Here is a 22,227-nt window from a genome sequence, read left to right on the forward strand (position 1 = left end):
TGATTTTATGAAGCCATCTGTCAAAAGTTTGTCATAACATTCTCATGAACAAGACAGAGAAATGAGGGTACAGTTAGGTGAACTAAACTCCTAATTTAACACAACATTTCCAGAAATTTTGATTAGTTACACACAATCAATTTGGAGGCCTCTAGTGTCATTTAAAAAAAAATTATTTTAAAAAGTAAACAGAGTTGTAATGGACATCATTTTGCCTCTTCAAACAAATTTTTAATGAAAATAGCCACTTATTAGATGGAATATAAATTGCCATAAACTTCTCAGAGAATAATTTAATAATATGGATCACAACTCTGACTAGCAATCCCATCTCAATGAATTTTCTTCCTAAAAAGTAATCAGACACATGCAAGAATGTACAAGGCTCTTCCTTACTGTATTATAATGAAGAAAAACAAGTATTTAACGAAAGGAGAATGGTTAATAATGGCGCATCCAGAAGATGCAACATTAAGAAACACTTAAAGTGAAGTCTATTAAGATTCTTTATGACAGAGATGCTCATACTCTAGAAAGTTAAGTGAGGAAAATGTAGGATGCACAACACTTAATATTAATATTAACTCAATTTTGTAAAAATGCACTTAAACCTGTGCATATGCATTAAAGAGATGGAAAGATTTTTTTTATTTTTGTTTTTTCTCCTTTTTATTTTATTTTATATTTTTATATTAAATATAATTTATTGTCAAATTGGTTTCCATACAACACCCACTGCTCATCCCAACAGGTGCCCTCCTCAATGCCAAAATGGAAAGAGAATTAACCACTGTCTCTGGGTAGTGGGATGAGAGGTGATTCTGATTTGTACACTTTGAGATTTTCCAATTTTAAAATAATGAATAAAGGGGCACCTGAGTAGCTCATTCAATTAAGCATCTGATTTCAGCTCAGGTCATGATCTCACGGTTCATAAGTTCGAGCCCCATGTCTGGCTCTGTCTGACAGCTCACAGTCTGGAGCCTGCTTCAGATTCTGTGTCTCCCTCTCTCTCTGCTGCTCCACTGCTCACACTCCGTCTCTCTCTTCTCAAAAATAAACATTAAAAAAAATTTTAGGGGCACCTGGGTGACCCAGTCAGTTGAGTGTCTGACTTCGGCTCAGGTCATGATCTCACGGTTCATGGGTTCAAGCCCCACGTCGGGCTCTGTGCTGACAGCTCAGGGCCTGGAGCCTGCTTCGGATTCTGTGTCTCCCTCTTTCTCTGCTCCTCCTCTGCTCATGCTCTGTCTCTTTCTCAAAAATAAATAAAGATTAAAAAAAATAATAAAAAAAATTTAAATAATGAATATGCATTAATGTAAAATCATTAACTGTTATTCAGATTTTTTTTTCCTACTTGGTTTTCAAAAATCATAAAGAAGAAAGTTTCGGGTTTCCAAGTGAGGGCTGATGGGCCAGCACTCAGGTTGTAACAGCAATGCAACAGGGAGGGTTTCTTTTTCTTTTTTTTTTTAAGTTCATTTGTTTATTTGGAGACAAAAAGACAGCATGAGCCATGGAGGGGAAGACAGACAATCCCAAGCAGGCTCCTCACTGTCGGTGTGGAGCCCAATGTGGGGCTCAAACTCATGAAATATGAGATCGTGACCTGAGCCTAAGTCAAGAATCAGATACTTAATGGACTAAACCACCAAGGTGCCCCAACAGGGAGAGTTTCTACACAGGGCGAGGGAAACAGAGCACCTGAGGGCCCCAATGCCACATCCAATTTAGAGACTAGACCAGGCCTTCACAGGAAAATTATAATCATGCAGGTTAGGAAGCCCCATATCCTCATTTGAGTCCGAAACCAAAAGTAAGAAATATGTAGGGGGCTGAAGGAGGGGCAGTCTCCTCCTTTCAAGTTCATCCTACAAAAGTTCCCATTTCTTTAGATGCCCAAGGAATAACTTCACCATGGACACCCTATGACTTTACTCTTTAAAGAGGCAGTTAGGAGGAAAAAAATGGAGTTCCCAACATGTAATGGGTCCAGTGAAATGCCCCAAAAAGTCTTCCTCAATAAATCTACACAAATCATTCTTATGCATTCAGAAAAAAGCCCTGAATTACTAGTTTAAGGCTTTTAACTCAATAACATATGCTGTCTTTGGAACAAAATCTAATAACCTGGGCCCCCCACTGGGATGGGAGGGGAGTGGAATAAATCAAAGTAATTATTTCTGGAAAGTAGCTAATGTGCAAATAGATTTTCTCTCACAATAAAATTTTCCCAACACACACACACTTCCTCTGAAATGAGTCAATCAAATATTATAAAGCTTAAAGTGCAAAAAGAAACTGATTTACATTCTTTTCTATATTTCCTTAACTATGCCTTGATTCTTTCCAGCCTGAACTCCAACTTTTATCAGCTCCTATCATAATCTGGTTTTGATGCAGAAGAGGGAGTAAGGAGGTTTACATTTATTCTGCTTTGCCATCAAAATTCCACCTTTAAAACGGGGGATACATATGTTGGCTTATATGCTAAACCTATCCCCAAATAGTATCTCGTGGAGGTGCCTACCTCCCCTGCCCTGGAACAGGTAGAAAGAAGCAGTGGACAGAGATTGACCACAGTATGGTGAGGTAGACCTGAACCTCAGGTCCAAACAACACACAGCTAGTCTCAAGCACTGTGCAATTCCTCCCCAAACCTTTCAATAAGGCCAGACTTCTTGGACTGCCACAGAGATCAGGCGCAACAACACATGCAGAAAATAACTCTCAAGTCATTTCTTTCTCCCAAACCTTTCATCAGACAAACCCTCCTCCCACAGCTCCTTTGCTTTTAATAAGATATGATATTTGCAAAGCATCAATTCAATAATAAGGAAATGTGTATTTGGTCCTGACCATGCTTGCCACTGCCTCCAACAATCACGTTGCTGGAAACACAGAGTCGCAGGTTAATTATGCAAAGGGCAGACCCAGCTTTGCATAGCCTATTGTTTGTAAGCCTGTCCCGGGCTTTAGTTACTCATGATATTCGGGAAAGCAATCTCATACAGACCTGCAGCTGTGCCCACACGGTGACAGGGGCTTGGGGAATAGTGCTGGCTTGACGTGCATATAAAAGAGGTGAGCCTACCCTTCCCTGCATATGTTCCTCCTTCTCCCGTGCATTTGTGGCTGGCAGCATTTCCAATCACAGTGACCACCCACCCCATGAATAACCAAGATTACAGATCAGTGGCAAACAACAACCCCACCATACTTGGGGACCGACAGGTCTCCTGTGTAAGGCACGTTCTTGCCAACAGACAAGGCTTCACCCTCATTCGGAATACAGATTGGGCTAGGATGCACCAGGGGATTGTTAAACTCACAGTTTAGTTTTCTCTCATTACTGAAAAAAGTACCCCATATTTCACACACAGGGCCTAGAGGAACACACAAAGAGGTGTGCATAGATTCAAGCAGAAGCAGTAACAGCAACACAGCTTAAAACAGCCAAAGCTGAAACATCTCAGATCTCCTAATACGACACTGCAAAATAAATTATGGTACAGCCAACAGCAGAATTCCATGAGGCCATTACAAAGAATGAGTGAGATATACAGGCAGGAAATTTTTAAATGTCCTTGGTTTTATATTAGGAGGAAAAAAGCATGTTGCAAAAGCAATGTCAACAAAGACAATCCTATTGTCATTTACACTTAGTCGTGTATGTATATAAAGCATATGGGTGTGTACCATATTTTATTTACACACAAAATATTCTGGAAGCACACACACCAAACTGTTCATTGTGATTATATTTCATGGGGGAGGGAGGAAAGGATGAGGGTAAGTATGAAAGAGAGAAAACGTTCACTTTAAATTTTGTTAATTTAAATGTATTGTTCTACAAATATGTACCACAGTCAGTGACATGAATAACAATATTTTCATTTTTTAAAGAAATGACATAGGGCCTCATATATGAACAAGAATGGCAGAATTCCCTTGTGAACAACCACCTGAGCTCTCTGACATTAATTACATAATCAGATCACTTCACCCCCGGCTTAATGACTTGCCCATGGCTTCCCACTGTTCATATAATCAAGATCCCTCCCGAGGGTCCCCAAGCCTTGGCCGCTTCAAAGCATCATCTCCCTCACTAACTGGGTCCAGCTACAGGAACCTATTTTTCAACCCTCCAGACACACCAAGCTGGTTCCCACCCTTAAGCCTTTGTTTTGCCAACCCGACTGCCCAGGGATGCCTTTTCTCCAGGCTTCTTCACACCATCTGAAGTATCGGTTCAAGGACCTTCCTTGACACCTGGCTTCAGAGGACCCCTCCCCATAATCCCGGTTACATTTACCTGGAAGATTTTCTTCACAGCTCTCACTTGTCTCTGCAATTACATTACTGTCCATCCTCTCCTTTCAGGCCCATGAGAGTGGGACCTGGTGGGTTTCTTGTTTCCTGGTACCTCAGGAAGTACCGGCACATTGTGGGCTCTCAGCAACTCGTTGTTGGGTGTTAGATAATGCATCTCCTGATAGGAATCTGATCAGCACAACTGGACCTTTTCGAAATACATTTCACCTTCTCACATATGAAACAAAATGGACACCACCTTGACAGAACAGCTACCTGACCACAAACTGGATGCCTAGATCATCATTCTCCACTCAGAAATGCAGATTACCTGGAGAATTCAAAATCAGGATGAAGTTGAGATTCATTGTTATTTCAGGGAAGTCCATCAAGATTTATTTATCCGTAGTAATATTTATTTATCCATAGTAATCCTTACTATGCTTGGGAAAGGCAGGAAAGTAAGTTTCTCCGTGACCACCTTTCCTGAGTTGTCAATCCAAACGGCCAAATGAACCTTGAGGAAGGTGTTTAACCAGGTTGGTCTTAACTGGAGCCAGCAAAATAGCTTGCTCAAAAAACGGGTAAAAGAGGGTATTGAGATACAGGGGCCTAAATATGTCATTTTTTCAAACTTCCATCTGTTCTCTCAGACAGGACTTACCAAACAATTATTCATATCACTGCTATTTTTTAAGGATACTCAATTTCAGATGCCGGCATGTACCTTAATATTCTGGAAGAATTTCACCTGTGATAACCTGGTGTTCCCATGATCTCTTAGTGGTTTTGGGAGAGAGGGAGAATCCAAACTTTAAGAGCAGGTAAGGTCAGTGTATCGCTTGTTTTTAGGGTACTTCCATGCCACTGACCTATCTTTTGCGTAGGTTTTCTCATTGAAAACGCATGCACAGAAAAAGACAAAGATTTCTTGGCTGAAAATGCCAAGGAACAAATCCTGTTGGGTGCTAAGACTCACACTAAACAATCACTTTGTAGCAACAAACACAAGAGCAAATAGAGACACCTGGCCTCCCTGTCGCCCTAGGAAGGCTACGGAGGACGGGAGTTTAACCCTCCCATTTAAAACTTAGAGCAGCCAAAAAAAAATAAATAAATAAATAAAAAATAAAAAAAAAATAAAACTTAGAGCAGCCTTCCTGCCCAATACTCAAGTCCTCTTGGGGATCTTCCCCTCTGGTGATCTGTGTTTAAGAAGTTAAGTTAAAAGGAAGGGATAAACAGGGAGCTGCCCTATCAAAAGGCATAAATTTTCAGTCATACAAGATGAACGAGTTCTAGAAGTCAGCTAGACCACACTGTGCCCCTAGTAATAATGTTGTATATACCCACTTAAACATTCCCTTAGGGTGGATCTTACATTAGGAGTTTTTACTACAATAAAATTTTTTAAAATTTAAAGAATTTAAGTTTATTAATTTAATTGCATTTAAGAAATATATTACTTTTGGGGCGCCTGGGTGGCTCAGTCTGTTGAGCATCCAACTTTGGCTCAGGTCATGATCTCGCAGTTCATGGGTTCAAGGTCTGCATCTGGTTCTGTGCTGACAGCTCAGAGCCTGGAGCCTGTTTCAGATCCTGTGTCTCCCTCTCTCTCTGCCCCTCCCCTGCTCATGCTTTGTCTCTCTCTCTCTCAAAAATAAAAAAAAAAATTTAATTCAAAAAAGAAATATATTACTTTTATACGCAAAATTTAATATTTATTTACTATATAACATAGATATCTGTATGTGTGTATACACACACCTTTTTCAATCCTTCAAAACATGTTCTTCTTTGGTTCTTTTCTGATATCTCCTGCTGGGCAGTTAAGACAGTAATCTTAATATTAACCTAACAGATAAGGAAATGAAAGCAAAGGATAGCTACACTATGTGTAGCAGAAATAGACTTAAAACACAGATTTATTTATTTATTTTTTTATTTTATTTATTTATTTATTTTTTGCCTCTCAAGTTGGGGCTAAAGTTTGGGGCTGTTCACAGCTGTTTTCTGCTAAGTCTTACTTCTGAGCCCACGGTCACACCTGTCATCAGCACACAGGGAATCCATGAGGCTTCTCACCTGAGCAGGACAAACACAGTACTGCCCCGAAATGAAGGCAGCACCAGGCTTTGGAGTCCAGCAGGGCTTGGTGCAAATCACCAGCACTAATCCCAGCTCTACAACTCTGGGCAAGTCACTGTACCTCTCCATATCCATTTCCTCATCTATATAATTGGGGTAGTGATACCTGTACCTCATAGGATTGTTCTGAGAATTAAATGAGACAAATCAGAGAAAGTACTTAGCACAGTCCCCAAACCATGGCAAGAAAATCAGTGGTTAAGACTGGCCTAAAAGTTTAACTTCTAGATCAAAACCTATCAGATCAGAACAAAAATTCTACAAAAACCCCTTGACTCCCTACCAGACCATAAAACCCACAGCTATATGTTGAGGGCCTACAGGCACTCTGAAAATATGCAATAGAAAAGGAAAAAGAAAAAGAAAAGGAAAAGGAAAAGGAAAAGGAAAAGGAAAAGGAAAAGGAAAAGGAAAAGGAAAAGGAAAAGGAATCTTCCATTGCCAGCAGATGCTGATAGTATTTCTCCCAACAGGGAGAAAAATTAAGAAAACCACATGGATATCCAGACAAGATTCTTATGATGACCATACTACACATCCACTAATAAATTGGCATCCTGTTTTTATACATCAGTTCTATGAGCCTAATTAATCTGAGTCTCCTATATTTGTGTCATTAAAACCAAAACTCAGTCTATAAGGCCATTAGCCAGACACTGCAGAGCCATAAGGAGGCCAGAGGACATTATCAATAGGGTGATGGGCCTCTTGAAGGAAACTTCTTCCAGACAAACTACTTTACTAGCAGGGGTAACATAGCTTCTAAAGGTTCTATGGCATTAAGAGGAAGAAACAAACAGGGGGAAAGTATGGTGACTTTCCAAATGCATAAGAACCTTCAAGTATAAATCAAAACCATGATAAGACACCACTCATACCCACCAGGATGGCTAGAATTAAAAAAGCAGATAATAACAAGTGCCGATGAGGATGTGGAGAAATTGGAACCCTCATACACTGCTGATGGCAATTTAAAATGGTGCAGCTACTTTGGAAAAGTTTGACAATTCTTCAAATGTTAGATACAGAGTTATGATATAGCCCAGCAATTTTCACTTATAAGTACAAAGCCAAAAGAAATAAGAACATTATTTCCATACAAACACATGTATACAAATGTTTACAGCAGCATTATTCATAATAGCCAAAATGAAACAACCCAAATAAATGTCCATCAACTGATGAATGGATAAACCAAATGTGGGACATCCATATAATGGAATATGATGTAACAATAAAAAGAAAGAAAATACTGATACATGCTACAAAGTGGAGGAAGGCTGGAAACATTATGCAAAGTGACAGACTAAGGGAAGGAAGAAAACACGTGGAGCCACAAAGGACCACAGAGCGTATAAATCCACTTCTATGAAAGCTCAGGATTAGGCTAAACTATACAGACCAAAAGATTAGTGATTGCCTAGGACTAGGAGCAGGGGAAAGGCAAGTTGGAAGTAGAGGAAGCTAAAAGGAGTGGGGCTTCTTTTCATGGCAATGAAAATGTTTTGATCAATGCTATGAATATTAAAAACCATTGACTTATACACTTTAAATGCATGAGTTGCAGGCTGTGTAAATTATATTTTAATAAAGTTTTTTTTAAAAAACATGGTTAGGGGCGCCTGGGTTGCTCAGTTGGTTGAGTGTCTCTTAATTTTGGTTCAGATCATGATCCCAGGGTCATGAGATCAAGTCCTGCATCAGGCTCTACACTGAGTAGAGAGCCTGCTTAAGATTCTTTCTCTCCCTCCCTCTGCCCCTCCCCCCTCTCAAAATAAATAAATAAACATTTAAAATCAAAACACCCTTATCTCTATTTTTCCTGGCCAATCTACTATTAAAAATAAACCCCGTTTATGAGACACCTACTATTTGTCAAATGCTATGCCAGGCAAGTTACTTATATTATCTCATTTGTTTCTCCTAACAATTTTATGAGGTAGGCAAAAAACAAACAAACTAAAAAAAACCAAACAACTCAAACATTCCTGTAGATGCCTTCTACTTAGTGATATGAGTAGGCTGAATCCTGATACAGGGAGATGCTGGTAAAACCCGGATGACTAAAAACTCAAAGGGTGCAACTATTTAGAGAAAGGCAGGAAATGGGGAGAAAAAGATCACCATAATTCCATGAAAATGGAAAATTCCATATGAAAAATTCCATCATTTCATAGACATCCTTGCCCAAGGAAGGCTGCATACACTGGCAGGTCCCTTCAGAAGAGGAGTAATCATATGTAAAAGCACCCGGTGGTGCTGATGTGGAGTACAATAGCACCCAGTAGGATAATCAAAGGAAGGCAGCACAAACATCAAGGAGATGAGTGAGAGTTTTATTCCTTGTTCCCAGACTGGCTTGCTTTTTATATTCCCCCAAAAGGAAAAAGTATCTTTGATAGGATTACAAAAATAGCATATGTACCTTATAAAATATTTTTCAGAAAATGCAAGCTGTAATAAAGAACAAAGTAGTCATCAAGCCATAGCCAGCACCAAGAGTTGGTGTTCATCAGTAGTCAATGGTACTACACACAGTTAAATTGAATTTCAATGTTCAACAGCTAACACACAGGAAAAGATCTGGAGACCAAAGGGAGAAGAAATGTGCCCTGAAAAACTCTGACCCTGAAACTTCAAAGATGACTATGGAGAAACCAAGTCCACAGACCTGTCCTCTGAAAATAGGACCACTGAGAGAAGGCAAAGAGCCTGCCGAAATCTCCCACCACCAAAAGTGGTCACAAAAAGAGAATGACCCCATTCTCACCTGTCTACCTTAAACCTCCCCACTTCAAGGAAGGTTCCTGAATTAAATCTGTTCACCACAAAGCACAGGGACCAGAGTGGAAGATGGAGAAATGACAAATATGGTGACTTCCAGGCTCAGGTTTCCAAACAGTGACCATCCTCAGGTGAAGGGGCCAGGCCCATTCACAGTGTTGGGCCCTGGTGTCCTTGGGGATGGAACCCTCTCCACTCAACAAATGCCTTGTTCCAACAGTGGGTGCCAAAGGAGAGGCCACAGCCACGGACAAAGGTGTGTTCCTGCTCCTTTATAACAAACCCACAGAGCCCTTGGCCCAGGATCCAGTAGGTCCTATGCAGCTGCCAACTTGGTGTGAAAATAAGAACCAAAGCTTCAAAGAGCATGCAAGAAGTCCAGGCTGCAGCTAAGACAAATGATCTTCATTTCTAAGACCTTTGAGACACAGGAGGGCCATGGTACTTGTCACAGCAGCCATTTGCCAAGGGACCAAGACATGACAGCTGCTCCTGGGCATGGCATCCTGCCCCTAGATTGCCCTAGCAGTTTATCTATATCTGGCCAGCAGCCAACCATTTCCCTACCTACCAGAGTTAGAACCCAAGCCCAGGACTGAATTTTCAGTTGTATTTTTTTATAGCTCTTAATCCTTCTGCATCCATACCACTTTTCTTCTCCCTTACAATTAAATCTGGCTTGCAGAAAATTGCTAAGAAAGGGCATTTCCAGGAGGAAGGTTGGGGGGCAGAGCGGGGGAAGGAGCTGGAATGAAAAACTGGTAAAACAAAGACACACAAATGATCATTTGAAGAGGCAGTGTTGCATAATGATTACAAGGAAATTTCAGAGCAAGCAGAAGGTAGGTTCAAACCCCAGTTGTATCCATTACCAGCCATGAGCCTTCAGAAACACTATTTCCCTTCTCTACCAGGTGTCAACGCAAAGCCCAGCATGATACCCAACACACAGGAGGTGTTGAATAAATACTTATCATCTTAATAAAAGTTATTGCAACTTTACATAAGATGAAGAGCTCCCATGATTCAATCTTTCATTCTGCATCTCTTTAAATGAGCAACTAGTAAATGCCAGGTGGAAGAAGGTTAAAAGATTAAGACACTTAAGGAATACCCTTGCCCTTGTGAGCTTAAAGTCTTTGAGGGCAATAGACACTCAACAAATATACCAATACATAAATTAATGCAGGTATTTAGACCTGTGAAAGAAAAAAAAAAAAACCATGGCACTGCAAAAAAAGAATATGGTGGGGGTGGGGGTGGGAGGGGCAAGGCAGGAAAGATCTGATCAGTTATTAAGGTGTACTTTCTTTGTCACCTAAGTTCTATAGCCTGTGTCTGGGAAATGGTTCAAAAAGGAAACAAAAGGATCCTCATTCCCATCTGAAATTCTGGCAACCCAGTTCCCAAAAGAAATACAAATGCCAAAACAAATCTGAGAATGTGCTCAGCCTGATAACTAAACATGTGCACCTTAACGTGGAGAATTCGATTTCCCACCTGGACAAGTAGCTCAGCTCAAAAAGAATGGTAGCACTTAGTGCTGGTAAAGGTGAGTCAACAGACATCCTCACCCATACTGGTGCAAATGTAAATTCGTATGACCTACTTGGAGAACAGTTTCACACTGGGCATCAGAACTGTAAGCATATTCTTCGACCCAGACTTCTAGTAATTTATCCTCAAGAAATAAGAAGACAAGCATTACAATACGAACGTGTAAGGACAGTTATTTCAGGTTGCTTCTAGCCCCAAGAAGCTGGAAACAACCTGCATCTTCAGTAGAAAAGTACTTAACAAAATATGTTAAATCCATGCACAGAATACTGAATAGCTTTCAAAAAATAACATACCTCTATTTATCCAAAGATGGGAAAATGTCCAAAACATGGTGGTAAGTAGAGAAAAACCAGTTTGCATAAGGGTATATATAGATTATTTATGTAGGAAAAAAAAAGATGTATGTGCACACACCAACACAATACACAACTAAACTTTAGCTATGGTTCTCCCTGGAAGGCTCTCTGACAATTGCTATGTCCTTTGTACCTGTATGAATTACCTTAACTTTTTACAAAAATCATATATTACTTTGTTGTGCTCCACACAGATGAGATTTGTTTTAGGGGTGGGATGAAGAAATGAAATCAGGAAATCAAGCAATCTTTTGTTACCTCACTACACTATTACCCCATGTCCCTAGGTCAAAAGCAACTTTCTCAATATGCGAGTATATGTCTGGGTTTTTAGATTTTTTTCCTTGCAAAGTCCTTTGTTCTATACTGTTCAAAGGAAATTAAAACAAAAGCGTAATTTCAAAGTATCCCAGTATGACTATTGAAAAAACATTTTCAAAACCCCAAGGACGGAAAATAAGTGATCTAACATTTTTTGAGCACATACTCATGTCACATTCAGTATCGTGTCTTATCTTCACCACAACACCATTTGGTAGTTGTCACAGCCCACCCCCTTTCACAGAGGAGGTAACTGAGGTTTCGAAAAATTCGTGCGTCACTCAAGGTCACAGAGCAGTTGAGTGCAGGTCTGATAGGAGACTCTTCTTGGGGACAGCAGCAGTTTTCCAGTGGCTGCTGTAACCAAGCACCACAAACTTAGGGGCTTAAATAAAAGAAATTTACTCTCTCACAGTTCTGGAAGCTGGAAGTTCAAAATCAAGGCGTTGGCAGTGGGCCCACGCTCCCTCTGAAACCTGTAGGGCAGAATCCCTCCTGGCTTCCTTGAGCTACTGGCGTTTGCCAACCATCCTTGGAGTTCCTTGGCTTGTAGATACAGGACTCTGAACACTGCCCCTGCTGTCACATGTGCTTCTGTCTTGGTGTATCTTCTCCTCTTCCTATAAGGACTCCAGTCAAATGGGATTAGGACCTCATCTCACTTAGTTGTATCTGCAAAGACCCTATTTCCCAAAACGTCACATTCTGTAGCAGTGGGGATTAGGATTTCAGTATCTTTTGGGGGACACATTTCTACCCATAGTAGACTAAGGAAGCCTACACTTCTTTCTCTAACACATCCTGCCCACAGCACCACAACCCATTAATATCATGCCTGTGTCATGGCAGGCTTCATAGAACTTCCCACAACTGTGGAACTTCCCATGGCAACTCTCTTTGCCTTCAGGCAAGACTAAATCCAAACTGGTCAAGGCATGTGAGCTCAGGTCCCGCTATCAAGGCTCTCTACCTTCTACACTGGTTCTCATCAGCTGTTGAGGGACTCTCTGAAATTATTTATTCTTCCAGGTTCAGGTTCAAAATACACTCAAGAGCTTGGTAATGTTAAGAGCACTAGAAAAGTGTGGAGGAAAGATGGTTCACTCTCCCAAAGCCCCTGATTTAGGGTCAGACCGAATGCTCTGTGCAAAGAGGGGGAGGGAGGCACGGTACTACTTCACTATGTTCCTGGTATAACTCCTGGCCTTTGCAGTCCTCTTAGATCAGACACCAAAAGCAAATTGCCGATATGCTATTTCTTGACTGAATCAGTTTCTTTTCTTTTTCAATTTCCAGAGCTGTTTCCAAAAGCAGCAAGAATGTTGCTGAAACCAGTCATCAAAAGCTATCCTGTCGACTGGTAGTTTTCAGGCCAAGGCATTTGGCTCAGCAGATTGGGGGCGGGGGAGAAAGACCGAGCAAGGACCCTGCATGGGTGAGAACCGGCGTGCCCCATTTATTTCACATGAAGAGACACACCAGGATTTATGCCTCTCTAAGAATATCTACCCCAGAGCTCTCAAATTTGCTTTCCAATATGCTGCTGAGCATCATGCCATGTGGAGGTACATTTGGAACAAGTGAATAGCCTCCCAGGTTGTGTTTTTGCCTCAGTGTTGCAGAAGTTCAAGCCTGTAAAGGTGAACAGCCTTCCATCTGCCTCCACCTCTCCATCTCAGCAAGCTGACGAATGGCCCAAGGAGACAGCTGGGACTGGGGAGTGTTCACGGGCCTCCCACCTGTGTTGAAATCATGCAAAATGTCAGAGGCCTCCAATGAGTGTCAAGCTGTACCTTCCATGGCAAGCATCCTGATGGCCCTCCACAGCTGATGGCAGCAGGAAGCTGTACTTCCTATGGCCTTACATAGTACACAAGGCTGACAATGGTTGAGACAGGCGCGAAATGCCCTGTGTCATTTGGCCATGCCAGGTTCCTCCTACACTAATTTCTCCCACACCCACCTCCTCCAGCACCTCCTTCCTCCCCTACCTTTCTCTCATTTCCAAGTCCCCTGAACTTTGATTTAGTAACAACTTTGTTTTTAAAAAATGGATTAGGGGCGCCTGGTTGGCTCAGTCGGTTAAGCATCTGACTCTTGATTTCGGCTCAGGTTATGATATTCATGAGTTTGAGCCCTGCATTGAGCTCTGCACTATCAGGATTGGGATTCCCTCTCTCCCTCTCTCTGTCCCTTCCCAGCTTGCACGTGGTCTCTCTGTCCCTCTCAAAGTAAATTTTAAAAGTTAAAAAAATTTTTTTAATAAAAAAATGGATTAAAAATGATCGAACTACCTAAAGAGGTACTGTCCAATACAGTAGCCACCAGCCACATGTGGCTATATATGGTTCAATTAATTTAAATTAAATAAAGTTAAAAATGTAGCCACATAGCAAATGGTGAATGGCCACATGTGGGTAATGGCTTGATGATACTGCACAGTGCAGCTATAGAACAATAATGATTGTAGAGATTTCTGCTGGACAGCTCTGGTCTAAAGGATATAAAAAGCATCTCCTCTCTTTCTTCTGTCCCCAGTCCCCCTCCCTGAGGAGATCTTGCTGCCAGTCTCCTTTATATCCTTGTAGAGATTTTTTTTATATGCCTAAACAGTGTGTGTGGATGCAAACCTCTTTTGTTAAAACAAATGAGAAGAGACCCTAAACGCTGTTTTGCTCTATGCTTTCTTCACTTAATGACACTTGGACATCACAATGCACATGTACACATAGTGCTTCATTCTTTTAGTGGCCTCACAGCAATCTACTGTCACCAGGACAACCATCACCACCCTATCCTTCTAGCCACGCTCCTCTGTGTCCCCCTGTGTGGCCCTGCACCCTTCCTTCCCCAAAACACGTTCATCCTATCCCACTCTCCACATCCTCAGACTCTTTTCCGACTCTTGCTCTCACCAGTTGGCCTAAGAAAAACCTGGTTGCTCCCTGAGGAAGCTGCCTCCCCCACCTTGGAAGCAGAGGCAGTGTGTTCTCTCTCATCCACATACTCGCAGCCTATGTGCCTCATGGTGAATTACAAACCAGTCCTCCGGCTTTTTCCCTTCCATGCTCCCAGTCAGTCTCAGGCTAAACCAGCCAGGATGCCTCCTTGCCATTAGCCCCAACCACCTGGTCCCTCTCTTTTCCTGGCTGATGGAAACAACACCTGCTTCACTGCCTTCATCTCCTCCCCAACTCTGCAACCATTGCTTCAATCCCAGATGGAGCATCTGGCCAATACCTGGTGGAACGTACGTCCCTGACCTTTTGTTCTTGCTTGACATCAGCCACCCATTCCCAGCCTAAATTCACACCAGTAGGCAAACCGCCTGTGAAATGCTGGATTTGAGCATCTCATTCTCAGATCAGTGCCCCACACCTAGGACTGTCTACCTAAGCAAGATTTCTCAACCATGAGGGCCATTTGTTAATTTTGCCATGGCCATTACATTTAGTGAAAGAAGCCAGTCACAAAACAAATAGCTTATGATTGTATTTATGTGAGGTACCTACAGTAATCAAATGCATAGAAACAAAGTAGAATCATGGCTGCAAAGGGCTGGGGGAGAGGGAAAAGGGAAGCTGTTTAGTAAGTATGAAGTTTCAGCTTTGCATGATGAAGGAGCTCACAACCGTAAAATGAATATATTTAATACTACTAAACCACACACTTAAAATGTTTAAGATGGTAAATCCAGTGGTAGTGTTTTTTACCACAATAAAAAGGAAGTGCAAAACAAAATGATTGAGGGCTACACCCTATGGTAATGCTAAAGGCATCCTCTCTTCCGCTGGGCATCAAGCACACAGCCAGCACACACAGTATCAGGCAGCAAGGCTGACAAAGGTCCCACTGCTCCCTGTACTGGCAACTCCAAGCTCAAGATTCTCTCTGAAGCTTAGAGTCAAAGTAGGACAAATTAGAGGAATTAACTAAGGACCAGTTGGGTATTTCCTCATTTATTATTCTCCAGCAACTAACTGAAAACCAGTGGTTTTTCTAGCTATGCCTCTCATAATTCATTCATGCCCATTAATACGCAAACATCGGTTTCTCATCTGGCAGTGATTCCATGAATTTTTAATTTACATGGGATGAGGCAGAGATTAAAACTTTAAACTAAAGCCAACAATACAATGGATTGTGGGATATTGTTTTAATCCCTACATTTAAGAATCTCCAAATAAATTCACTGGCATCACTGCATGAATCTGGGAATTATCAAAGCAACTACTCGGAATTTTTGCCTTTGGGGTATCATGAGAGATATACATTTTTGTAATGGTACCTATTTTGCAATCACTGAAAACCAAAACACATTTCTTGTCATCAGTCTTTTCATCTTGGAAAACTCAAGGCCACCTGGCAAATGCTCAAAGAGATCCTGACTCTATGGAAAAGCTACAATAATTTGTAGATTTGTGACTAATACATAAGAAACTCATTTCAGCATAAAGGAAATCAGATTTAAAAGAGCAAATTAGAAGAGAGAAATTGAGTAACACTGAACTCAATTCCTTCTGGAATCGCAAATCAAATTCTGGATTATTATTTCTAAAGTAAGAAAAGACAGAGAGGGAAGAGCTCTCTCTTTTGAGGTCAAGGCCCAAAAGAATTATACTATAAGCCACATAAGTAATTAAAATTTTTTAAAAGCCACATTAGAAAAAAGAAACAGAAGCAAGTAAAATTAATTATAATAGTTTAATCCAATATATCCAAAATATTCTTTAAAATAAAAAGATTTGGTGGGGCGCCTGGGTGGCTAAGTCGGTTAAGCGTCCGACTTCAGCTCAGGTCACGATCTCACAGCCCGTGAGTTCGAGCCCCGCGTCGGGCTCTGGGCTGGTGGCTCAGAGCCTGGAGCCTGCTTCCAATTCTGTGTCTCCCTCTCTCTCTGCCCCTCCCCCATTAATGCTCTGTCTCTCTCTGCCTCAAAAATAAATAAACGTTAAAAAAAAAAAAAAGATTTGGGGGCGCCTGTGTGGCTCAGTCAGTTGAGCATCCAACTTCGGCTCAGGCCATGCTCTCACAGTTCATGGGTTCAAGGTCCGCATCTGGCTCTGTGCTGACAGGTCAGAACCTACAGCCTGTTTCGGATTCTGTGTCTCCCTCCCTCTCTGCCCCTCCCTGCTTGTGCTCTGTCTCTCTCAAAAATAAATAAACATCTTTAAAAAAAAATTTTTTTTTAATTTTAACTTTTAAGTAACCTCTACACCCAACATGGAACCTGAACTCACACCCCCCCACCCCGAGATCAAGAGTTGAACGCTCTACAAACTGAGGCAGCCAGGAGCCCCATATCCAAAATATTCTTATATCAACATACAATCAATATTTTTAAAGTTATGAATAAAATGTTTACTTTTTTTTTTTTACTAAGTCTTTGGGATGTAGTGTGTATTTTATACTTACACCTCTTAGTTCAGACCAGCTACACCTAAGTGCCAGAATAGCCACCAGCAGCTATTGCACCAGACAGTACAACTATAGAACCAAAGAACATATCATCCTCGGAGAGAGACAGGACTAACTCTTAAAATGTGAGCATATTTCTAGATTGTTCTCACTGTATTCCTCAAATCATAGCCAGCAACCACTTGGGTTGTTGCATTGGCTGCTCCTTTGGCTGCACCACTGTTAACTCAACTTTGATCATTATAGTACCATAGTTTGAAATTTCACAAAATCAATTTACTACAATTGTTCTCTTAAGTTTTTCAACCATAAGTTGACTCAAAAAAATCAACTTTATCCTGAACAATATCATCTGGGGCATCACACATTCGATACTTCATATTTGGTAAAAGAGCTAATGTACATTTAAATAAATATGTAATACTTAAAAGAAGTTTCTATGCTCTACCTAAAGCCAACAATGAAATAAAATGTGTTCTCATTTGTGAATCAGCTATAGCATCATCTTTCAAAAGCCTTCCATTTGGCATATGCAACCCCAGATATATTACTACCAGAGTCCCCTAGCACCTAACGTTTGTATCTCAACATTCATACCTTTAAGTATGACACAGCATCCTCATCAAGAGAACCTTCTGTCTGGGCACCACACAAATCACACTGTGGATAACATTTACTCATTTGTATTAAATTGTCCAAAAGTACAGAGGTGGGGTAAATGACCAGTGGTGGCTCAGTCTCAGAGGAGCCCCCTTAATAATTACCTAATAATAAAGATGGCAGCTAAGGTTTCCTGAACTACATGCCAAACATATATTATATATATGTTATATAGATATATAGATATATACACAGACATTATATATACATATATATACACATATACATACTGTTCTAATATAACATACATTACATTATACATATATAATATATACAATATCTCTGTGAAGGAGTTATTGTTGTTTTTCTGCTTTTCTAGATGAGGAAACAAGGCATAGAACAGTTAGCAACTTCCTATGGTCACAGAGCTAGCAAGTGGTAAGCTAAGATTCAAAGCCAAGATATCTAACTTTGGAACCTGTGCTATCAGCCTGGAGATTTAAAATGGAATAAAGAGATGCAAGTTGGAAAAGATGTGTTTTATGGTCACAAACTCAAATTCCTCAAAGACAAAACCATCACCCACAGGATGTAGAGACTGGGAGAAGCCACACCCTCTAATAGAGGAATGTAAGACCAGTAGGGTAATCTAGAACACCCTCAAGATATCTCCCATAAATTACAGTGGAAAAGTCATCTTACTTACGAAGAAAAAAAAAGCATGAAAATTCCAGAGAACAAAGATTCCAAAAACACATAGAGAAAGAGGATGGAAGAATGGATGGATTGAAGCATAGGTAGATCAATGGATAGATGGACAGAAGGACAGACAAATGAGCATACAAACATTCACTCCAGACTCAAGAGCAGAGGACAGGGAGAATTATAAAAGGATGTCCCATCTCTGTGACCATCCCAGAAGGTGCCTATCATACGGCTGATATCACAGCAGGCACGCTCAAAGTAAACTTGGGTCCTCATTCTCATCCCTGGAACCAAAGTTGCAAGGTGAGTTATGCTGACAGCCTAATTACGTGGCCTTCCTTTGCAAGGGTTCGGCAGCCTGGGACAAGATAAAAATCCACTTACATGTACTCCCTATGGGCAGAGTGTACAGCGGCAGCATTGCTGTAACGCCACAGGACAATCGCCGATGACAGGACGTCGAGGATGGCATCAAACTAGGAGAAGGAGACATGGCATTAGTGTTTTCCAGCGTTAAAAAAGCATGACGGTGAAGACACAAGACACAAAGGCTTGGAATCTGAGCCAGTGATCTCAGAGCAAAGAAGCTTCACATCATCATGATATAGGCTACTCATCATCCTCATGTTGGGTCCTGGGAATATGGAGCTGAGGTCACCCGACATGCTGGCCTGGTGGCAGTGCCATGGCTTCTCCTCAGACCTCCCACTGCTCCCACGGACTGAGAAAGCACACTCTGTGGTGCAGTGGGCTCTGCTCCCTGGGCCCCAGCTTCTAGCGCTCTGGAGATACAGGGAGATATGGGGAGAGTTGTACTGTTCTGACCCATATCCCCCAGCAGACAAATAATTGCAGCACTTTCCCCTACATCCCAAGTAAAAGATTCAGGATAAGGATTCTATGTTTCCGGCTCTCGATGCGATTGTTCTATATAAAGTTCAAGGGTGAGACTGAGAGTAAGGTTCAGGGTGAGATACCCCAAGGATTCTGGGAAATCGAACATTTCAGAATTGTATACAAAATTCAATGCTCTTGTTTGAATGAATGAGTGAACGTGTGAGGGACAGAGACAGAAGAAAGGGGATAAAAGGGAGGGGTGGGTGTGGGGGGGGCATTTTTCTGGAGAGACTGTCCATACCTTTCAAAAGATTCTGAAAACAATCTACAACCTCCAAAACTTTAAGTTCTCACATCAAAGGGCAGAAGTGGGTTTGGGAACAGGAACACATGCCCTCAGGTACAGGAAACCCTAAAGCTACATAGGAGGATGTTGGAGCTCTCCAGATGAGTCACTGCACCACATCTCACTTTTCAGCTGGAAAACTCCAAGCACTAGCACTGTCTTGAAGGAATGTGGGGAAACTACACCCAAGCTTGCAACATGCCTAGCCTATAAAACATCTGAGACCTGTTTTCTCTGACCAATTCCCATCAGGAAACAGGTTCAGGACCCAGGTTACTCCTAATGGGGCTACAGACTGACTTGTCTAGTGCCAGCAGCCCCAATCCTAACCCCAACACCTCTGCCTGTACCAGTAAATGCTTCACTCCAGTGTGTACCCACTTTCAAACCTACAACCTTGAGGGAGAAAAACAGGCTAAAACCATCCTCTCAACCAGGCGTGGAAAATGAGGTCCCCTAATCTGTTCTGGAGACGTGTAGAGTATCGTTGTTTCCTTCAAAATTGTAGTTGTTGTTTTTTTTTTTTTATAGAAGCTATTTCCATAAAAGGTTTGTCACGCTAAGCTCTCTTCAGCTAACCACCCTCTGAACTGCCAGCCCAGAGTGAGATTTGTGGGCTCAGGAAAAACGTGCAAAACTTCATAAAAGTACATTTCAGGTTACTTACTGCAAACCCAAAAGCAGAGGCGCTGTACCTCATAACGGAGACAGCTAAAAAGAAAGAAAATATTATTCAGCATATTTTAAGACCTCATGGATATTTTCTCTCATTTATGAGTATATTAATATAGTTGATAGGGCCTTTTAAACATCAGTGGAAAAGTTCCAAGAGCATTAAGTTAAAAATTAACTGTACTTGTCAACCCTATGAACTGAAAAAAGGAAAGTGAAGGTGAAAAGATTGTGGACTCCACTGGCAACAGCAACCCTTCCCACTGCATCCTCTAGCACCAAAGGGCTGGCTTCAGAATGAAAATGTCCAAGCACCTGTCAATCAAATGGCTGCTGAGACTTTGAGACTTTAGCAATTGGGAACAGAGAGCTGGGAACCACATGAAACTGCCAGGGTAAAAGTGCCACCATCCACAATGTTCCCATCATCAGGTAATTAGTTGAGGTATCTACACACACATGCCACTGCTAACACAGTTCAGAGAAATCTCTTTCCCATCAGAGCTGAAAATCCAGTGTAGGCGTCAAGAAAACAGTTTGGAAAAACCATAGCAAATGATCTTAAATAAGAGATGTCTACAAATAAGAGATGTCTACAAGTTGTAATAAGGACATTTCTCCATGTTCAAAAATCTATCTACCTTTTTGGGGGGAAAGTCAACTGAGTGGTGTGTCTGTCTAATTCTGTGATCTGTTCTGTGCCCATGTCCAGCTTCAAAGACTGTTGTTCTCAGTTTGACTTAAAGCCATATTATCAAGCATATGTCCACCCTCCAACAAAGAATAAAACCCTACCCAGTGGGTCAGCAAAGGTTTGAAGTAGATTGTCCCAGGCACAGGTATGAAAAACATTGACTCATGGAGTAAGTGAGGCATAGGTGTGGGGCATGGAGGTCCATACCCATTTGAGCCCCAACTCAGCTCACCACATGGCCCCATTCTCTGTCCTCCCCATAACATCCAGGAATGGGCCCTGGACAGCCATATTGTGCTTTGTGCCCCTGCCCCCAGCTTTTATGGGGTCATCTGACCCAATGTGAACCAAGCATACTTCATTTTCTGTGAATTAAGAATTGAGACCAAGAGAGAATCTAGATGGTTGATTAATGTTGTGAGAATTGAAACCTAAGAACACAGAAGTGGAGTTGGCCATCGTTTGCTATAAACACCAAGGAGTGGAGAGACAAGCATAGGGTAAATACAATTCTGGGGCAAGAGAACCACTGGCTTCTTCACGTTTCCAAGCCCTTCCAGGGAGTCAGCTACACTCCAGCCCTCAGGGTGTGTAAGACCAATGCAATTCATTCAATTCCCAACCATCTCTGGCTCTTGCAATGAGCTGCATCATTATCCCTGCGTTGTTCCTGGGCATAAGGAGAAGGGCAGAGCCAGCTGTGAGCAGTGATGGGGTGTAGCTTTTGTGGGCAACACAGCCGTGGTGATGCAAAGGGGCTCTGGCTCTTCCCAAAGAACTCAACTCACAGGCCACATTGACATGAGCAAATATAGCAGGAGATCCCTTGAGGAATTGCACTGAGCACCAAGATACACTAGAGGACGCTAAGCCTGACTTGCACCAAGTTCTCGGTAACTTGTTAAGCTTCATAAAATTTCACAGAAACAAGTATTGGGTTGTTGTTGGTTTTTTTGTTTTGTTTTGTTTTTTGTTTTTTGTTTTTTTTTTTTACTTTACAGCCTGTTTTTACAGTATCTTGGCTCTGTGCTTTTTGTGGATTACTTGTTCATCAGCAATGGAAACCTTTTTAGCTCCTACTAACATCTTGCCCAGATGCTCAATATACACAGCAGATAAAGAAGAGCTCCCGCACTGTCCCCACCCATCACTGTCTGCCCTGGGCACCATGGAATGGAGGGCACAATGGATAAAGTACCACATTTGCCATCCCAGAAGACTGCCTGCTTTCCCAAGAGGTAAACTGTTACCGGTTACTGTAAAAAGCTTTAATCAGCTATTCAGTAAGACCACACATTTACACAGTGGATTACAGATTTCAAAGAGGTGTACACCCAGTTGATTATGTCGACAAACTCAAGGAACTTTACCTTAGAGACTCTGGAATCCCACAAAGGAGATGGCCATTGATGAGGGGTTTCCCTGATTCAGTTGGAGTCAGTGTCTATGATTTCAAACCTTCTCAGAAT

General features: G+C 41.5%; 1 protein-coding gene across 1 annotated transcript in view; it reads right to left on the reverse strand.

The window, feature by feature from the left end:
* TMEM163 (transmembrane protein 163) overlaps nucleotides 1-22,227 on the reverse strand; it is a 238,725-nt gene that overhangs the window by 83,200 nt on the left and 133,298 nt on the right. The window contains exons 3-4 of the mRNA XM_042994308.1: nucleotides 20,060-20,103; nucleotides 18,594-18,685 (exon numbers count right to left, since the gene is read on the reverse strand). Coding sequence (XP_042850242.1) covers nucleotides 18,594-18,685; nucleotides 20,060-20,103 — 136 coding nt within the window. The remainder of the gene's footprint in view (nucleotides 1-18,593; nucleotides 18,686-20,059; nucleotides 20,104-22,227) is intronic.

The sequence above is a fragment of the Panthera tigris genome, chromosome C1 (genome assembly GCF_018350195.1).
Source record: "Panthera tigris isolate Pti1 chromosome C1, P.tigris_Pti1_mat1.1, whole genome shotgun sequence".
Lineage (NCBI taxonomy): Eukaryota > Metazoa > Chordata > Mammalia > Carnivora > Felidae > Panthera > Panthera tigris.